This window comes from Eucalyptus grandis, chromosome 10 (genome assembly GCF_016545825.1).
Source record: "Eucalyptus grandis isolate ANBG69807.140 chromosome 10, ASM1654582v1, whole genome shotgun sequence".
Taxonomy (NCBI): domain Eukaryota; kingdom Viridiplantae; phylum Streptophyta; class Magnoliopsida; order Myrtales; family Myrtaceae; genus Eucalyptus; species Eucalyptus grandis.
Genome location: NC_052621.1, coordinates 20224940 through 20244824, shown reverse-complemented (window position 1 = coordinate 20244824; position 19885 = coordinate 20224940). Strand labels below are relative to the sequence as shown.

The window sequence follows — 19885 nt, the reverse complement described above, 5'->3', positions numbered from 1 at the left end:
TTTTCTCTCTCCTACTTAGCAAAGAGGTGGCTAAGCATAAAACATAGAGCTAAAACTACGTAGTTTTGGTCCCAAACCAATTTTTTAATATAAAGTTTATTAAATTATATCAAAACAAGCAAACTCAAAGAAAGCACAAAAAAAGGAAAAAAAAAAGGGGGACAACTATAGCAAGAGCCCACCCCCAGTCCCCCATGATCGCTCGATCTTTTTTAGTATAAGTCAAACACGATTTATATTTAAAAAATAAATTTGGACCAAAACGATGTGGTTTTAACCTTATGTTTCATATTTAGTCATGCTGCCGCGTAAGAGAGTGAAAATAATTAAAAAAAAGCCTGTCAACATTTTTCGTTAGCCAAGTTGGACAAAATTAACGGAAGGATAAACTTTATAACTCAATTGTATATTATAAAAAATTTAGAATTTAATCGCACTCTTTGACAAATTTTAAGACTTCAAGTGTTATTATTCTTCTTTTATTTGGAGCTAACTAGATTGACCCAAAAATCAAGTAGAAACTTGAGCTCGGCAATAATATGACTAGGGCCCCATTATACGTATACATCTTAAAGTACTTGATTGTAGGGAAAATTGATCAAAAAAGTCATAAACATATTATAATTGTGCCAATTTAGTTATAATTTTTTTTGCAATTATGCCAATTCAATATATCCAGTGAATTTTGGTTAATTAGCTTTGATGCTGATAAGTTTTAATAATAAATTTAATTTTTTTGAATTTTTTTTGAAAATTTTCCTTTCCATCCTTCTTTGCTTTTTTTTATCTCCATAATGGCCAGTGAGACCATGGCGAGGGCCGTGAAGCCCTTGTCGATAGCAGTAAGGTCATGGCCCTTGCCCTACCTCCCCAAATTTGGGCGAGTTTAGCCTTGCCAAGGCTTTGGGGGCCACTAGTGAAGGCACCCTTGCTTGTGGGTGAGGAGGCCATAATGAGTCTCGTGTTACTTAGATTTGAGTGAAGCCGCCTTGCTTGTAACCACCGGGCCTAGCCCATATTTGGGTGAGGCCAAGCAAGGGCTGTGAATTGGCGGTCAACAAGGGCTTTGTGGTTGGTACGGTGGGAAAAAAAAAGGAAAAAAGAAAAATTCAAAAATAAAATATTTTTAAAAAGTGTTTAAGTATGGACAGATTGAACTAACACAATTGTAAAATATTTATGATTGAATTGATAAATAAAAATTTATCGCTGAATTGTTATAATTGTAATAAGTTTAAAATTTTTAGACAATTCTCCCATCTTTGCGTGCTTGACATGTTCAAAAACATTGAACACATGTGCATTACGCATCTCCCGTTCGGGTTCTTCCGTGGTCAAAAAGAGTCATGCAGGGCGAGAGGGAAAATAAAGGGCCGGTCGCATCTGAGAAGCTCGATGCATACTTATTATGGAGCCTCGATCCTCTCTCTTTCGTTCTTCCTTTCTTCAGGAGCAAGTGATTAGATGGTGTCCCACGTCAGTTTTGGGGCAAATCGACCCTTCTTTCTCTTTGTCCATTTCAATTCCCGGTCCGACCATCCGCGCTCCCCGCCACCACCGGTTGCATCTGTCCCTAGGCATCCTCAAAAGCTCCTTCCGAGCGACCCGGTTGCTTGCATTTGAATCTACCACACCGCACGGCAGGACGGCCCGGCTGCCTTACCCTCGAAACCTGCTAAAAACGGAAGAAACTCCTAGCCACTCAAGCCTTTCGTGCGAACGACGATTCGAAACTTAGTAGCGTCTGGTTCGCAAGTTCCGGGGAGAAAGCGGTCGAGAGACAGGCGCTTCCAGTCGTGTAGTACCTTCGGTACAGAAAACAGGAGGACCCCTGAATCGAGGGGCTTTCGCATGTGGATGTGGGTCATTAAACGCTCCATTCTCTACCATAAGTCTTTGTTTACTGGCTTCGGTTTACGTGCAGATGTGTCCAGTTCCTTCGATCACGGATCCGATTCGACGCAACCCCATTTCGAGAATTCATCATCCTCGATAAGTCAACCCAAACCCCTAAAACATCACCTATGCACACCGCAATTAAGGACTCCCCCCATTTAGATTCTTGCTTCGGCTTGGCCACTTCCCGTACATAATAAGATATTGGGATGACTGTTGACCCTCGAACGCTCCGATACCGACTGCTTTAGAATACTACTACTTTGCTCCGTTTTTGCTGAAATTTGCTCGCGGTTCATACCCTAATATATTCGATGGGTTCGTTCTCTATTGGCAATCGCATTGAATGCCGAGAAGATCTCACCGGTTTTCATGGTTCTTCCATTTGTTTATAGTACTGCTCTTTTTATAGTTTAAGCATGGGATGGCGAGGGACCCAAATGAGGCCGGCCCCATGTCAGTGAAGAACTAGGATTAAACTTCTGAGGGACGGTTTTCGCTTCTTGGACTGAAAGCCCCACCAAATCTGCCCTTTCAAAATCTCACGTTTGACCTTTCTTGTACGATCCGATATAAATGATGATGATTCGGTGAGCTACTTCAGTCAGAGCCTCCCCTCCCCCTTGAGGATCCTATTTCATGCATTGCATCATCTTGCAAAATCACTTCCAGTTGAACCTCTTGTTTTAGTCGTGAGTAAAAGAGACCAGAGATGGAGCATAAAAAAAGGCCCGGCACCACCAACTGGTTCTTCATCTTCCTCCTCTTGTCGACCAACCTCCTCACTCTCCTCTTCTCCACCACTTTCTACTCCTCTTGCTCTCGCTCTCCTTGGATCGCCGTCCCCGAAGCGACGGTCACCGTCTCTTATCAACCCACGGGTCGCTCTGCTGTGACCGGCTCCCTGAACGGTGCATCGGACGATGATCTCGCGCCCGAGTTCAAGGCCTTCACTTCGGGCCAGCTCCTCGCCTTCGGGGTCAACCCGAACTTCGACTCCGACACCATGTACCCCCCGGTCGGGCGCCCGTGCACCATGTTCCCGGACTTGCTCCGCCGCTTCATGACCTACAAGGTGAACGGCTCCTGCCCGGACGACGAGCTCCTGGCGCAGAAGCTCCTGCTCAAGGGGTGCGAGCCTCTCCCGCGCCGCCGTTGCCGCCATGCCTCGCCACGGGACTATGTGGAGCCGTACCCTCTCCCGACTAGCCTCTGGACCACCCCCTCGGATTCTTCTGTGGTCTGGACGGCCTACACTTGCAAGAACTATGACTGCCTCATCAACAGGAAGCACAGGCAGCAGGGCTTCGATGACTGCAAGGACTGCTTCGACCTTGCAGGGGCTGAGAAGAACCGCTGGACCGCTGCCAAGAGCAACGGCGGCCTCGACTTCACCATCGACGAAGTCCTGGCGACGAAGAAGCCAGGGACGATAAGGATCGGGCTTGACATCGGGGGTGGGGTTGCCACTTTCGCGATAAGGATGAGGGACAGGAACATAACCATCGTCACCACTTCCATGAACTTGAATGGCCCTTTCAATAACTTCATAGCAGCGAGGGGGGTCATGCCCCTCTACATCAGCATCTCTCAGAGGCTTCCTTTCTTCGACAACACGCTGGACATCGTCCACTCGATGCACGTGCTGAGTAACTGGATCCCGACCACGCTTTTGCACTTCCTGATGTTCGACATTTACCGGGTCCTGAGACCGGGGGGTCTGTTTTGGCTTGATCATTTCTTCTGTGTGGGTGAACAGTTGGAGCATGTGTACACTCCTCTCATCGACAGCATCGGGTTCAACAAGATAAAGTGGGTCGTCGGTCGGAAGCTTGACCGGGGGCCAGAACTCCAGGAGATGTACCTCTCGGCTTTGCTCGAGAAGCCATTGAAGAATTCCTGGTGATCCTGTGGTTGCTTCTTCTTTCCTTTTCACTACAGGGAAGACTTTTAATTTCACACAGCCTTTCTAAAGTTCAGTCAAAGGAATACAAAACTTGCCACCGTCTTTTAATCAATAGTTGGAGATAGATTGTTATTCATTCAAGAGGTTTATTATTAGCACTGAAAATCTGCCTGTTGGATATATGCTCTGTTAGTATTTTGGTCTAAGAAAACCTGTCTTTAGTATCAATTTCTGCTGGTGTGTCATCAATTATCGCTCGACTAACAAGTTGTATGCTTTGCCGTTCCGTTATATTATGTCTTCCCAAATGCTACTCATATGCGGCACTCTGATGTTGTCGAGCTTGACTTCCCATTGAAATGCTTCTAGCGAAAATGAGGTTGAATCAGCTGCACTTCTATGAGAAGGCATTCTTCATTAACGTGCTGATCTCCAATTTGTATTGAACAAGGTCTGCCTGCCCAATTCATGCTAAGGTTTCTTCTCTCCCAACATAAACAAATACGGTTTCTCTGTTTCACAGACCAGAAGGAACAGATTTAAGTGTCTGCACGACATATGGGCGCGCACATGTGAGAGAGAGAGCGGAATGGACGCTTCTCTGAAAACTCTCCACTTAAATTTATTTGACAAAATAATAACTATTAGTTCAAATGGGTACCGAGTTACAATTTATAAGAAAAATCCAGAGCACAGAGGGAAAGTTGTAACCTCAATATAAGCTATGCTGTCGATGGAGCTTTTCACATATTATAAGGCTGCCTGAAAAATGGGCTCATGCATAAGCAATCTCACAATTGAGGTCCTGAAACTGGTAGCAAGTACCCAGATGGCAGATACATAAGTTTCTGGGCTTGCAAAAAACCTTTTTTTCGCATCCTCTGCCCAAGCACTATCAAGTTCATGGATTCAACTTCAAGCTAACACTAATAGCAATAATTGCAGACTTGAAGAAGCCTTCGATTAAAAAAAAAATGACCTGATGCAATTTCCATTATGCACTTTGCAGTCAGTTACGATGGCTGGTGAAGTTGCACCAATTACTACAAACATTAACCTACTGACTCCACTCTCCATTTGTCAACCACTGGCACCTTTGGCAGAGGAATCGAGAAATTCCAACAGAGAAAGAGACCAATTGAGACGTGAAACATCATTTCCGAACTCTTGGAAGGCAACGTTGTGAAATTCCGGACAGTACAAGTAAGCATGATCAGCAACTTATACAAATTCATAAGAGGCAACAACGACTTTTCATGAAGCTCAGTGAATTCATAAAAGAGGCCATTTGCAATGTTCCCCCGGCTACGTATACAGGTATCATAGTTCTGGTGCACTTCAACATCGAGACTAAGGTTTATCACCTTCTCTCACTAGTGGTGTTAATGACCTCAATCCTCAACAGCCCTGAGTTTTTGATTCCACATCACACTAATCTCAAATACAAATTGTCAGCAGCATTAGATCTGTTTGCTCAGATGGTGCCGCTAGCTGCATCAAGGCTGACCACAAATGTGAGTTTTGCAGGTAACCCAAGTGTCTTAAACCTCTATTTAGAAGGGCTTGGATAATTTGAGGAACAAACAGTACACGAGCTGATAAATTGAAGCATTACTTCTTGATGAGGAGCAGCATAAGATATGTCCATTGTAGCTACATGAACAGCTAGCACTGCAGAGCACCTTGCAGTAGATAACCCCGGATCTGCAGGTTGATATTTGGTCTGTTAGTAATTTGATCTAACAATTTTTGTCTTAAGTATAAACTATTTCAGCTAGCATGTCATTCAATTATTGCTCCACTAACCAGTTGCTCATTTTCTGTTCCTTTGGATATTTTCTTCCTTGGGGCTCCTCATATTGAATAGATATAAGGTACTAGCTGCAGGTCTAATACTTTCCCTTCCAGTTATGCCAATGCTCTCAGATCGTCCAGACTCACTTCCCATTAAAATGCTTTTAGCTCAAACGGGGTTACATCAGCAGCATTTTTCTCTGCTAAGGCATTCTTCACTGATGTAGTGGACTCGAATTCATAGTCGCTACTGCACAGTTCTTATAAATAATCAGTCCTGTCGCATGCCTATGCCTGTTATTCCATTGTATGCATGAAATCTCCACGGTTGCATCTGTCCCTACTGTGTTTCCCTAAAGAAAGCACATGAGTTGACATGATCGTCCCGAATAAGGTCTGCCTTGTTCATGGTGAAGGTTTATTCTATCCCAACATATTCAATATTTGTATTTGATAGAACAGAAGGAAGAGATTCTGTTGTTTGCAAGCACAACCTTGTAAATCAGATCTACTAGTATCACATGCAGGATAGAGAGAGAGAGAGAGCATGAGAGTGGAACAGACACTTCAATTGAAATTCTTCGTTCCCTTCGAATTTATTTGAAATATCCAAAAGAACGTATGTACACCAGTATGTGTCTATCCATCTTTCAGAACCCTGACTAAAAGATCTTCAATTTGAGGATCTCCATCAATGGTAAATCACCCTCTTGCTGCAATTTTCTGCCCAAAAATCTAACACTGGATCCCCATATCATATTCTGGCTCCCTAGTTGGAGGAGGAAGGAGACATCCAAACAGCTCAAGCTCACCCGAGTATCTGAACTCCAAGGGGCTGTCCTCTTGTCTCGATTGTGCTAATGACTTGCAGCACGCTGAGCACACAAACAAAGGTGGGACGTTGTCAGTATCGTCAATTCCACAGCATCGCGTGTGCTGCCACACTTCACAGAGGTCACAGGCCACCATTCTCTCCCCATCGTCATCTTCAGCCCCGCACATGCATCTAACCTCCCAATTCTCGCTTCCACCTTCATATCTCAACTGACTGTCCACATCCATCCCGGTTCCCCTCACCCAAACCTCCTGGCCCGACTCCATGATCCCAAAGAGCACCTCGGTGTCCTCTGTTTCTTTCACGGCTTCAATATCTGTCACCACAAGGTGTTCAAAAGCACAGTAGGTCTCCCTAAATGCGCTCTCAGCTGCTGCCTTCAAGTCCCCGACCGTAGCGTGCAGTGGAACCATGATAATCTCACCAGGTGGGACTTTCTTCCTTGGCAGAGTCTCTAGCCTATCTATGCTAGGGATGAGATTGCAAATGAAAGTGAGCAACTGGTCTTCCTCATCTTGAAATGGCCATTCCTTCATGAAATGCTTGCTGTCCAGAAGCACCTGAGCAGCCGATCCAACGCAATCCGATGTGGGATGATTCAGGAACACTGCGCTGTACACTCTTGCCATGTCCTTGTAAACATCGTGGCCAACCGCAAGAGATGGTGATAATAGCGTCTCTTTGACCAACTGCTCCGGTGGTTCCCTGCCACCATCGAACTCATGGATTGTGTACTCCAGGATCCGTGTCAATGGGTTCACTGCACGGCGCACGACATAATCCCCAACAATCACATTGTTGAGGATCTTCAGCACATTATCGATCAAGCCTGTGTCCCCGATATGTAACCTGGCTGCATCTCGCACGTCTTGGCGGGTCATTCCAGTGCAGCCCAACTTTTTACCTCTCGCTTCTAGCAGCGCATTCACAATCACTTCTGCTGCCTGCTCCATCCTCCTTGCAGGCCATCTGCTATCCATTTCTGCTACAGCACTTGTGAATTTTCTAAACTTTATTGGCTTCATCTGTGAAAGATGCTTGTTCTGCAGAGACGCTCTAGTCAACAGTTTCCACTTCAAGGAGGGGAGAGGCCCAGCAGGTATGGCGGGTTTGCTCTTGCGAGTTGAATGCGACTTGACAGTCAACATGTACTTGAGAAGGTCCTTTATGGTGACTAAATTGGTTTTACTCATACCTTTGTAATGACAAATGATCTGCTTGATCTCTTTGAAATGTTCGGTGCCGCTGAAATCCTCAAGGACTTTGACAAGCTCAAGCGAGCCAAGAAATTCCATTGCTTGGTGATAATGGTGCTCTTTAACTCCAAAGCTTCCTCTGAGGAATCTGTAACTCCATCTCCCGAACCATGTGTGTCCATAAGCGACCCCATATAGCAAACGGAGATCCATAGATTGCTTCCTGGAGACATCCTCAACTGTCACTTTCCTGCAGAAAGATTTTAAAACAAGGAATATCAGATTACTAGTAGGTGGCAGATAACATTGTGCTTCCCAGTTTAATTACATTTCAACTTACCTGACTAGTAGATTGTTGCAAATGCGGTCCCAGAGATCCATAATTTCCCTTCCACAGAGAAACTTGGAGCCCCCTTCGATGCCATTGATGCAGATTAAGTGCCCAAACCCATTACCATGAATGAGGCCATGAAGCAGATGGTTCGGCTCGTCGAGGTCACACTCCTCCAGAGGCCTACTCCAGCAACCGTCCTTCGGGATTATCAAGTGATACCTCCGTCCCGACATATAATGGTTTCCCCAACCTTGATCAGGCAATTAGAAAACATCCATGAGAAAAAAAAAGAAAAAGAAAAAACACTACGAATTCGTAATCCTTAGATTCTTTTGAAGGAAATCCTTATATCAAACCTAAAACCCATCAAGTTCCTAGGACATCGCAATCAAGACTTTGTTGGAAAAAATCAAACACATCCATGAGAAAAGAAGTACTGAAAATCTGCAACCCCCCCGGTTTTACATGACAAACATTTCCAAACGGTAATTCACGCTTAACCCATCAAAATTCGTACTTGCCAGAGAACTAACCCACGAATTAGCAACAGACAACAGGGAATCAAGTCTGCAATCGGTCAAGTTACCTGCAAATCGGCAGTGATCGCAGAAGGAGGGAGACGAGGGGGTCATGGTTTCTTGGACAGTGTACAGGGGGACGACCACGCCCGTCTTCTGGTGCATCAGGAGGGTGCACCAGACGGGCAGGTCACTGGCTGCAGGCTCCCCAGGCACGCCGCATTCCTCGAGGAACAGGCAGATGTTGTCGCGGAACGGGCCGGCTGGCCTGATCGGGCACCCGGGATCGCAGAAGTCGCCGAAGTTGAAGATCTTGGGCCGCCGCTTCCTCTTCCCACAAGCCTGGAGGAACGGGAGCGACATCTCGAAGTGGGTTCTTCCGCTTGCGAACACTCGACGCCGTGCTTTCTTCGAACCAGAAGGAATTCCGCCAAGCTCCCAAGAGAAAGAGCGAGAGAGAGAGAGAGAAAGAAGGAGCTTAACAGATTGAAAAATGGAGTCTTGAAGTCTGTTGAAGGAGCTTCAAATGGCGGTTGACTGCGGTTTGAGGGGTCGGGCGTTTGCCCGCTAAAAAAACTAACCGTTAGGTTTTTTTAACGAGAGCGTCCAGTGTTTTTCAATTTCACCCCCCAATCATCGCGAGAAATATTATTTTATTTGTCGGATGGTGAAAAAAGATTCACAAATTGTGACAAAATTAATTTTATTTAAAAAATTAACTTCACGTACTTTACTAAGAAATCTCTTGATTTTTAAATCAATTTCATGGTCCAATGACATTTGCCCCCAACCTAATTTTTTTCTTATCTTGCAATTGAATATTTGATTTTTTTTTTCTTTTTCTGTCTATTGATTATCTCAAATTTATAAATTTGATGTGGATGGTCACCTCACCTTTTTCATTTCCTTTCAACAAGGAAGACATTTTTGAGGATGTTGATCATATGCCTTCCCACCATCGGTTGGCTTTTGATGGTGGTCCCCCTTCCCTTTCTTGAAATGGGGATGCACATGCATGGTTCTTCACAAACAAACGAAACAAGAGAGGAACATCACAGTGACCACTCAAGACCTAAAATTTGAAGGGGCCTTAGAATCGAAGCACATGCATGGTTCTTCACAAACAAACGAAACAAGAGAGGAACATAATTGAGCACAGTGACCACTCAATTGTCATCTCCATCACATCTTATAAGAAAAGGGTTTCGGATATAGATTAGAAACACGAGCCCGCATGACGTATCGTCAATACAAATGCAACCTTTGTCATTTTAACCTTCAATTTCCATAAACTATTCTACTTTTCCTTCACATATCAATTTAGACCTAAGCAAATCCTTAAAAAACTTTATCTCCGTCCTTGTTCATATCCCATGATCACCGAGATGTAAAACATTAAAAAAGATATATTCTTCTCTTGGGGAAGACAAATATACAGGTATTAGTAAGAGTGCGGGCACATAGGCACCGGAATGTTAATTTGGGGGATCCATCCATGAAGCTTGCCGTCCCTATATTTTGAAACAGACAAGCTTCGGAGGCTCTCGTGTGGGACCACTGGCTCCCTTCGTTCGGTGAGTTCACTTCTTAATCGAGCACCAAGGATTCAAGAGAAGTCCATGGAAATTTGAATCTTTTAAGTAGATTCATATGGTAGCCATGAGGCCCATTAAAGGCCCGGCCCAAACGCCAAGGAGGCCCAAAACGACGAACGGGTCGGCCGCGAACCGACTCGACGAGCCCACCCGACCCGGGGAGTTGCAGTCGTGTGGAGAAGAGACGCCAGGCGAGCATCCAACGCAACCTAATCACTGAGCTCTCTCTCTCTCTCCATCTCTATATCTCTGCGCGAATCTCTTCTTCGATTCGAGCTCCGACGAGGACGATCCCCATCCTCCCTCGCCATTGCCGGAGATCGATCGATCGCTCGCTCGCTCGCTCGCCGGCCGCCGACGACCGCCGCACGAGCACCGGTTCCGTCCGACGCGGGGGTGTAGGCCGGCAAGACCGCGAGAGGCGAGGGGGAAATGGGGCTAGGGTTGCTGGCTTCGAGGGCTCTCCGGCCCGCCGCCTCGCGGCTCCTCCGGGAACCGCCGAGGCACGGGCTCGCCCGCGCGATCGGGTCCACGCCCGAGCGGCAGAGCCCCGAGGCCTCCGCCGCCCAGGCTCAGCCCGATCCCGCCCCGGAGCTTCCCCCCGGAAGCCCGTCGCCGGCGCCCGGGTCCACTTGCCGAACCCGGAGGACGCGATCGAGGTGTTCGTGGACGGGTACCCGGTGAAGATCCCCAAGGGCATGACGGTCCTCCAGGCGTGCGAGGTCGCCGGGGTCGACATCCCGAGGTTCTGTTACCACAACCGGCTGTCGATCGCCGGGAACTGTAGGATGTGTTTGGTTGAGGTCGAGAAGTCCCCGAAGCCGGTCGCTTCCTGCGCTATGCCTGCGCTTCCTGGTAATTTGATTTGGGGGGAGGGGGCTTTAGTTGTTTTCCACGGATGTTGTTTCTAACTTTCAATGCGTTTATTTTGAATTTGATTTTGTTGTTTCCGGTTGGGAAATGGAAATCCAACTTGCTGAAGTTTTGCAGACTTCAGTTCGAACTGATTTATCTAACTATGTGCTCGTGGGGTTAAGTTAATGATGTTATAATCTGTACTACGTATTCTGATTTTGTTGTTATTCATTTGGTGTATGATTCTGCAAATTCGTAATTGGCTTTATGCTTATCACTAGTAAAACGAGTCAGTTATAGTGGCTAATATCAAGAAGTATATGCAGTCAACGGTGTTCTATACTTGTTTAGACGAGAGCTGTGCTTATACTGTTGATTGATATTAGACGGTGTTCTATACTAGGTTAGATGATAGGATACTCCTCTGATTTTGTGCAATATATTCACCAGTGGTGTCTCTGCAAATTTCGATGACCAGTTAGTTCCTGCAGTTGTCATATATGTCGATTGGAATTTCCAATCTTTAGAGCATCTGTTGAAGACTGTTGGTTACTTTCGGAAGACATTCTTATAAATAGAATTTAATTGTCAGGGATGAAGATCAAGACGGACACTCCAATTGCTAAGAAAGCACGAGAAGGGGTGATGGAGTTCTTATTGATGAACCATCCCTTAGATTGTCCAATTTGTGACCAAGGTGGTGAGTGTGATCTTCAGGATCAATCTATGGCTTTTGGGTCTGATCGAGGACGGTTCACTGAAGTGAAGAGATCAGTGGTCGATAAGAATCTTGGCCCTCTAGTAAAGACTGTCATGACTCGCTGTATCCAGTGTACAAGGTTAGCATTTTCACCTTTTTAATTAGCATCACTGATTTTGCCCACACCATGTTTAGTTTTTCTTCCACTTATTTCAAAATTGATTACTTGGGAACTAGAGAATGCTTCATTGGTATTTATGTACAGCACAGTGTGATCGTTTTGTTGTTTGGATGAAAAAGTTACGTTTTGGGAGTCGAAAGGGATTTGTATAGATCTTTCATGTACTCATTTCCAATTCCAAGTTGTAAGCATAGCATCAGTAATTAGTATCATTTCTTTTAAATGGGGATTGGGATGGGCAGGCTTCGAACCTTGATGATCGGGATTTGTTGTTGTTATGACTTGATGCCATAATCTTTGGCAGCTGAACTGTTTGCCAAAGTAGAATTTAGATTATTAATGCATCTCTATGGGAATCTTTTGATTAAAGGAAGTAGTTTTATTTTGATGTTCCTATGAAAGATAATCTTTATGATGTAATAGAAACTACCTGGACAAGGTGGGAAACTTCAGACTTGTCTGGCCTACTTCCATTCCCAGATATGGTGTCATCAATCTGTTCAGAAATTCTGAATCTGGTTTCATAATTTCACACTTAATCAGTGTCCCACTAACCCCCTCTAGTCTCTGCATTAGCAAATATGACCTATTGTCGCATTCTGGGAGTGAATTAGGAAAAAAAAGAGTTTTTTCTCAAACAAGATAGGAAAACTTGACAAGTTCAGCAATCAGGGTGGCAATCATGTAGCAAAGTTCAAAGCTTTTACACATGAAGATAACTCTAGGGAGAGGGCACAAATGGGAAAAAAGTGACGAGTGGACAAAATCAAGATGTCAATTGTTCCTTTGATTATTAAACATTCACATATGACGATTTTTGTATCGTCTCTTTTTCCAGTTCAACCATGTTTGTTTGACAACTTTACCAAGTGAAGCTTCCCCCCCTCACTGTTTATTTTGGCTGTACACTACCAAAGCACTTGCAAGTACTACTCATGGGGAAAGAATTGAATGAATTGCATAAGCCAAATATTTTCATATGCTTTGAAAATTTCTGATTAAATGAATGTAAGGTTAAGTTTGCCAATGCCCAAAATGATGTTCTTGGAGGACTAACAGGAAGAGATGTAATGCCATGTAAGTAGGCTTCATGATGTGATTTTCATTCCTGATATGCCAAATTTGTCAAAATTTCCGAGATAATGGTGTGCATGAAACTAGAGTTTCCATGAAACTGGGTGCTCTCAGTGGGAAGTTGCTTACTTGAAGCAGGTGAATATTGTTTTCCGCAAAAATCATACTGGTGACTAATTAAAATTGAAAGAAGCAAATTCTTAAAATAACTTCCAACTTTTTAGATATTCTATCTATGCTATCTAGTAACTCAGAGCTTTGTTGACGACTCACCTTTAACAGCTTTTCTTCTACGATGTCCTATCCTGATTTGAAGTTCTGCATTCCTTATTTCTTGTGATGGGTTTTTGCTTCTGAATTTTCTTTTATGTTGCTGATTTCCTTTATTTAATATGGGTGAACCTGTTGACGCCTTTTCACTTTCCATTTCATGTCTTCTAGTGTGTTTTGCATTTTTGCCAACTTTCTGCCATCTTTATGGAAGCTGTTTCTTGTACATTTCCCTCAGAGATTGTTCTTTTTTGGGCTTAGATGATAAACTCAGAAGTTGTTTCCTTTTTCTAGAGTATCTTTCAACATCACACTTGCTTGGTCACTAGCTTAGTTAATAACATTTTCGAGTCTAGTTTAATTGGAATTGGTCTTCTCTTGTTCTTTCATACTTTATGGGGTGGGCTTTGTGAATTTTGTGTGCTTTGAGCATTTTCACGTTGCCATTGGTTATCCTCCAAGGTCCATTGCTTACATAGGTATGTACTTTTCTGACAGATGTGTCAGGTTTGCAACTGAGATTGCTGGTGTTCAAGACCTTGGCGTACTGGGACGTGGTAGTGGAGAGGAAATTGGGACTTACGTGGAAAAACTCATGACAAGTGAACTTTCTGGAAATGTTATTGATATTTGTCCTGTTGGTGCTCTAACTTCTAAGCCGTTTGCATTTAAGGCTCGAAATTGGGAGTTGAAAGGAACAGAGACTATTGATATTACTGATGCTGTTGGTTCAAACATCCGGATTGATAGCCGTGGTCCAGAGGTTCTGCGCATCCTTCCACGGTTGAATGAGGTAATTATGCATACTGTACTTCCTGCCAGATTTGGTTCCTTCCTTCAAAAGTAAATTCTTTAAAGGAAAGTTTTGTTCATTGTGGCTTCAATGGACAGTTTTTCTTCTTTAACTAACTCAAGAAATAGTCTGTCTAGATTTTCTATTCTGGGTTTCAGGATAAAAGTGCAAGCAGAAATAGTGTTTCTTGTTTGTGATAAGGAACCTACTTAAGAATGGAATATCTTCTGAAGCTATAGAATCATAATTCAGTTTTGGTTAATTGAGGTGACTCCTGTTTCTGCTTAAAATTTGGAGCAACACGGTTTTTCCCTTTTCCGATGGTGCTTTGCTTTGGTTGGTGGAAATTTCTCAAAAGGCTTGGAGGTGTTGCCCATGGTTCTCTACCTATATATGTTTGCGGTATTGAATCCGTCCATCTTGAGCCTTTTTCGCAACCTAATGAATGATGTTTAGTGCAAGGTTTGCGAGAGAAGTGCTGCAAGAGAAGTTATGAGGAATAGGTGTAGCAGTTAATGTGTTGGGCAGACTGTAGGATAAATATGTAGCTGAAGCTTGAGGTATGTAAATGATGGGTTGGCGGTGCTGCAGCTAAGATAGAAGTGCTGCAAGAAAAGTATGAGTACATTTGTGTGGATAAATTGATCAGAATAGCCTGATCACTACAAGAAAATGGCGATATACTAGACTAGATACATGTCCTGACCCAAACTTGCTAATTAAAGTGTCTTAGAATGGAGATTCATCTTAAGACTGTTGCAGAATTACTTTTCTGTGTATGTCTACAATTCGATATAATTTTATCCTGAAGTTGGCTCAAGCAGTTATCGTATCATAAATGATGTTATTGGAAAGGATGTTCATCTTGGGATGGTCAACACCATCGTTATGTTCCAATACGAGCATTTGGCAGGCAACATTTAAAAGAGACAATTTTTTTTTTTTTAAAAATTCCAAAAGCATTACCTTTTAATAAGTTTATGAAAGATAACTAACCTGTTTACTTAATTAAAATCTCTTTATTTCTCGAGTAGCTCATTCATAGTAACTCCTTATGGATGATAGAAATTTCCCTTATTACGTTTGCACGCAATGCATTGCTAGAAGTACATAGAAGGCATACTTGTTCTCTTTGGCTAAGGTGGAAACCAACTAGTTTTGCCTCTTAATGGACCTCATCGTGGACACTAATATTCCATAATGCCTGTAGGTGCCTTAATGTTTGCAGTTTGATCATATGCTTGGTAAAAGTTATAAAGTTGTATTCTATCCGATCCTTGTGATGTCTAGATTCTAAGTTATCCCCTCATTATCTATGAATAATTTAAAATTTATTAGTAAACTACAAGATAGAAGAAAATAATTTGAATAGATGAGAAGTTGAAAAAAATCAGTTGCTGCCCAACAGTTTCTTCAAACTGATTAAATCTAGCTGAATTAAGCGCTTGTTATCTGACCAAAAAAGAAGTGCTTGTTGGAATTGAATACGCACTGGGAGAAAGACTTCGCAACAGCTTCCGATAAGTTTGTTTGAGCTTGAATAGGCACTGCCAATCTTAGCCTAAGATTAATATGCTTTAAACTTTCTCAACACTGCTATAATATGGTGGCCACATGAGGATGGTGATTTGGCTGCTGCAGTTTTCTATCACAATCCAAGGATAAGCATTTCAATTTTAGTAAAAATTGCCTGTGCTCTTGTTGTGTTCCATCAAGATTTCTTTCTGGCTGCTGTGGCTGAATTGCTTGACGTTGCTGGTGAGTTGCCATTGATGCTGTCTGGGGTAGTGCACACTGTTTTAACTGTCATGAGATTCTAATTTGGTGGAGATTGTAGTCTCGCAAACAAATGAGTGGACTTTTCTCTCTCTCTCCCTTCCTTCACATTCTTTCCCCTGCTGTTCTCTCTTGTACACTCTTTCTTGGACAGATGCATGTGTATGCCTGCACACACATTGAGAACTCTCAGTGGATTATTCAGCTTTGGAACTTTTGTTGCAGGATATAAATGAGGAATGGATATCCGATAAAACTCGTTTTTGTTATGATGGCCTTAAGAGGCAGAGGCTTAATGACCCCATGATTCGTGGTGCTGATGGGCGTTTCCAGGCTGTGAGCTGGCATGATGCCCTTGCCATGGTTGGTGAGGTTATCCATAAAGTCGCACCAGAAGAGATTGTTGGTGTTGCTGGCAAACTATCTGATGCAGAGTCTATGATGGCACTCAAAGATTTCTTGAACAGAATGGGGTCCAATAATGTAATGTGTGAAGGCAATGGGAAGCACCTAATGCTGATCTGCGATCAGGATATATTATGAATACTGGCATTGCTGGTCTTGAGAAGGCAGATGTTTTCCTTTTGGTTGGAACTCAGGTAATGTATAATTGTTAGATTGTTGACGGATGACCATCCAGACTGCTTTCATGATAATATTTTGGTGATGACAATCTTTAATTCCTTGAAGAATAGGACATTTACACCGTCCTTGTGGCTTTGACCCTTTCTTTGAGATCCGTGGTTTTTCTGTTGATTTGATCTGATTTCTGGCTCTCTTTTCCATTTTGTTCAACCAGCCAAGAGTAGAAGCTGCTATGGTGAATGCAAGAATCCGCAAGACAGTCCGTGCTACACACGCAAAGGTGGGTTATATTGGTCCGCCAACTGATTTCAACTATGATCACGAACATCTTGGCACAGGCCCTCAAACTCTGACTGAACTTGCTGAGGGGCGCCACCCCTTCTGCTCAACTCTTAAAATGCCAAAAACCCGGCTATTATTGTGGGTGCTGGGCTCTTTGAGAGAGAGGATTCAGATGCAATTTTTCTGCCATTGAGACCATCGCTAAGAACGGGAATGTTGTGAGGCCTGACTGGAATGGTTACAATGTGTTGCTTCTACATGCTGCTCAAGCTGCGGCCCTCGATCTTGGACTTGTTCCACAATCTCCTGACAGCATCAAGTCCGCAAAATTTGTGTATCTGATGGGTGCAGATGACATCAACTTGAAGGACATTCCTGACGATGCATTTGTAGTTTATCAGGGCCATCATGGAGATCAAAGTGTATATCGTGCCAATGTCATTCTTCCAGCATCCGCCTTCAGCGAAAAGGAAGGTACATATGAAAATACTGAAGGATGCGTTCAGCAGACTCTTCCTGCAGTTCCAACGGTTGGTGATGCAAGAGATGACTGGAAGATTGTTCGTGCTTTGTCAGAGGTGGCAGGAGTTCAGTTGCCTTATGATAGTGTTGGAGGGATCCGGTCCCGGATTTGGACAGTGGCACCAAATCTTGTGAGCGTGGATGAGAGGGAACCCACCACAATTTCAACTACTACAGTGAGACCCAACACAAACCAAAAGATCAGTCCAAACGACTTTGGAACAGCAGTAGAGAATTTCTACATGACCGATGCTATAACCAGGGCATCGAAGATAATGGCGCAATGCAGTGCAATGCTGTTGAAGAAATAACCGGTGAGTGGAATGATTTTAAATAAAGTTGCAGAATGGCTTTCTTGTATGTTGCCATATTTCGGCTGTGTAAGGGAGTTTTTTGGCATTAGACTTAGCTTAGACACTTCCACCATGCCATATGGAGTAGTGCACATAAATGGCATATTGCTCCGTACTTCGACACTTATCTTTGAGGATTCTTCTCTTGTGGGTTCAAGAGTAACTCGAGAATCTAATTATTTGGTGTCTTCCGAGAAGGTCATACCTTTCTTATTTTATCCGTTTTAATTTTGTAAATTTTTCAATTTGAGACTACTTTTCGCTACTCACTTCATCATATTTGAAATAAAGCCATCTTTCATCTTCTGGCAGTAGCAGTGATGGTTGCACCCTTATGGTTTGAGTGACCATAAAATGGTGAAGGGTTTTTTTTTTTTTTTTTGGTTTTCCTGTTCGACTGATTGCTAAATGCCGAGTTTTGGTTCTCTCCCCAAAAGTGTAGATGCTTGCAGCTACTAGGCATCCGATGCATATGAATCCAAAGTGCCTCGACTTAGCTTAGGACTACCTTGAGCTGTAAAATTTTCACTTGAAGACAGCTATACACATAGTGGAAAGAACCTTGCATCTGGCCCGAGAAAGCATTTGCTCAAATCGAAATGCCGGAGGATGGGGATGACTATTTGCCTTGACAGGATAAATATTTGGGCCCTTTGAAGAGGAATGAGAAGGGCCCATGAACTCCTATCTAGAGATAAGTCAGCCCGTCAATTACGATGTCAGCTTAAACCGAAGTTATTGTTTATTTCCAAATTAGAAAGTAGGGTAAACGGTTCTGAGGATGGGCTGGTCCAACCCTGGGATCCGGAACTTACCAGCATAGGATCGGTTCGTACATTTCGGAAGTTAGAACCAGCCCTAAAATCGGTTTAAGGAACTGGCTATGTTCCTTTTTTTTTTTTTTTTTCTGCTTTTCTTTTTGTATATCTTGAAAGGTCAAACTAACTCTTTCAAAATATATATCCATTAACACAATATTTAATACTGCAATACTGGGAAACAAAACGGTGAGAACTGACATACCACTATACCAGTAAAAAATAAAGAGAAATCTAAAGCAATAATAAATTATCCAACTTGTCTTTTAATCAAGCATGATGAAAGCTAAAGTAACAGTAGAAATCTTCACTTGCTGAAAGCACGTAACGATGTCGGATTTTTATATGGGTTCTCTCAATATGGGATAAGAAAGAGCGATGTTATATTAAAAAATTTTCCTTAAAAAAAGAAGAGAAAATCGGACAAAACAAGTGGGTTCACAATATCTAGAGTCGAGAAGAAGTTCTCAAATTGAAATGCCAGAGGACTTGGATAACCATTTGCCTGACGGGATAAAAAACGGGGGGGTTTCCTTTGAAGAGAAATGAGAACGGTCCTTAAACTTCTCCTATCTAGAGATAGTATAGTCAGTCCCTCAATTAGGATGTCAGCTTACACTGAAGTTATTGTTTATTTCTGAATTAGAAAGTAGGGCAAGCAGTTCTAAGGATGGGTTGGTCCAACCCTGGAATCTGGAAGCTGCCGGCTTATGGTCGATTCTTAGATTTTGGAATTTGGAATGGACCCTAAAATCGGTTTAGGGAACTCACTGATTTTTTTTTTTTTTTGGCTTTTATTTTTTGGATACCTTGAAAAGTCAAACTTACTATTTCGAAATATATATCCATTAACACAATATTTAAAGGCTCGCGCTATTTTCACCAATTTATTGGCTTCTGACATTCCTTATCATATCGAATTGATAACATTATCCCTTGTGATCTCACTCTTGATTTAAAATTATTTCTTACATTTTTTCTTCTTTTTTTCGATTTCACTAAAAAAAATAAATTATCCACATCCTTTTCAAATAATTTTTTTCACCCTAGCCGCTTCTTCTGTACCCATTACATTTCAACATTTGTTTATGGTTGTCTTCTTTTAAATTTATACTTCATTATTATAATCTAATCAAGTACTAATCATATATCGGAGTAAAAAAAATGTTAGTTTTATCTACAAATTATTTACTTTATTTCCTAGAGTATTGTCATGATTGTGAATTTTTTGACTTCAATCTTTAGTACAAATTCATAAGAATTTACTCAAAAATGAATATTGCGGTTGATTTATGCATTATACGCAATTTACTCAAAGGTTATCCTCTCACTTGTGCTTAAATTATTTTTTAATAATATTTTCCCAGTAAAAAAAAGAAACATATAAATAATTAACAAAATAATTAGTTTTTTTATCAGAAATACAATAATCAGTTAACTAACTACCAAATGAAATATTTTTGGAGAAGAAGTAAACAATTTTTTGTTTCAAATGAGAAAGAAAAGGAAAAAACCAAAAAAGAATAAAAAAAAAAGGGAAATGGTAGGGTATGCCTCATATTTAACCTTAATAATTATTGGCATGGTAACTTCATCTTTAGT

General features: G+C 42.4%; 3 protein-coding genes and 1 pseudogene across 3 annotated transcripts; 3 read left to right on the top strand and 1 right to left on the bottom strand.

The window, feature by feature from the left end:
* The first annotated feature begins 2516 nt into the window (after nucleotides 1-2516).
* LOC104422186 (probable methyltransferase PMT19) lies at nucleotides 2517-4066 on the top strand. The gene has a single exon (XM_010034435.3). It carries the CDS (start codon nucleotides 2609-2611, stop codon nucleotides 3800-3802), a length of 1194 nt encoding a protein of 397 aa, XP_010032737.1. The 5' UTR covers nucleotides 2517-2608; the 3' UTR covers nucleotides 3803-4066.
* A 2265-nt stretch (nucleotides 4067-6331) lies between these two features.
* LOC104423733 (PHD finger protein MALE MEIOCYTE DEATH 1) lies at nucleotides 6332-8842 on the bottom strand. Its single transcript, XM_010036186.3, has 3 exons — nucleotides 8548-8842; nucleotides 7968-8211; nucleotides 6332-7877 (listed from the first exon to the last, which is right to left on the bottom strand). The coding sequence occupies exons 1-3, from the start codon at nucleotides 8840-8842 to the stop codon at nucleotides 6332-6334; spliced, it is 2085 nt and encodes a 694-aa protein (XP_010034488.2).
* A 1542-nt stretch (nucleotides 8843-10384) lies between these two features.
* On the top strand, nucleotides 10385-17771 carry LOC104422184 (NADH dehydrogenase [ubiquinone] iron-sulfur protein 1, mitochondrial). The gene is given in 9 exon segments (XM_010034434.3): nucleotides 10385-10669; nucleotides 10672-10929; nucleotides 11522-11768; nucleotides 13653-13947; nucleotides 15949-16225; nucleotides 16228-16322; nucleotides 16523-16700; nucleotides 16703-16768; nucleotides 16771-17771. Coding segments are annotated over 9 exon segments (2232 nt in total). The 5' UTR covers nucleotides 10385-10506; the 3' UTR covers nucleotides 17424-17771.
* Nucleotides 17772-18953: 1182 nt separating this feature from the next.
* The window catches only part of LOC120288738, a 3396-nt pseudogene continuing 2464 nt past the window's right edge, over nucleotides 18954-19885 (top strand).

Excerpts from the sequence above, each read along its gene's own strand:
- LOC104422186 (XM_010034435.3), top strand. The coding sequence starts at position 2,609 with ATGGAGCATAAAAAAAGGCCCGGCACCACCAACTGGTTCTTCATCTTC.
- LOC104423733 (XM_010036186.3), bottom strand. The coding sequence starts at position 8,842 with ATGTCGCTCCCGTTCCTCCAGGCTTGTGGGAAGAGGAAGCGGCGGCCC. Across the intron at positions 8,212-8,547 it reads CGATCACTGCCGATTTGCAG|GTTGGGGAAACCATTATATG; the intron begins GTAACTTGACCG and ends TGCCTGATCAAG. Across the intron at positions 7,878-7,967 it reads TGCAACAATCTACTAGTCAG|GAAAGTGACAGTTGAGGATG; the intron begins GTAAGTTGAAAT and ends ATCTTTCTGCAG.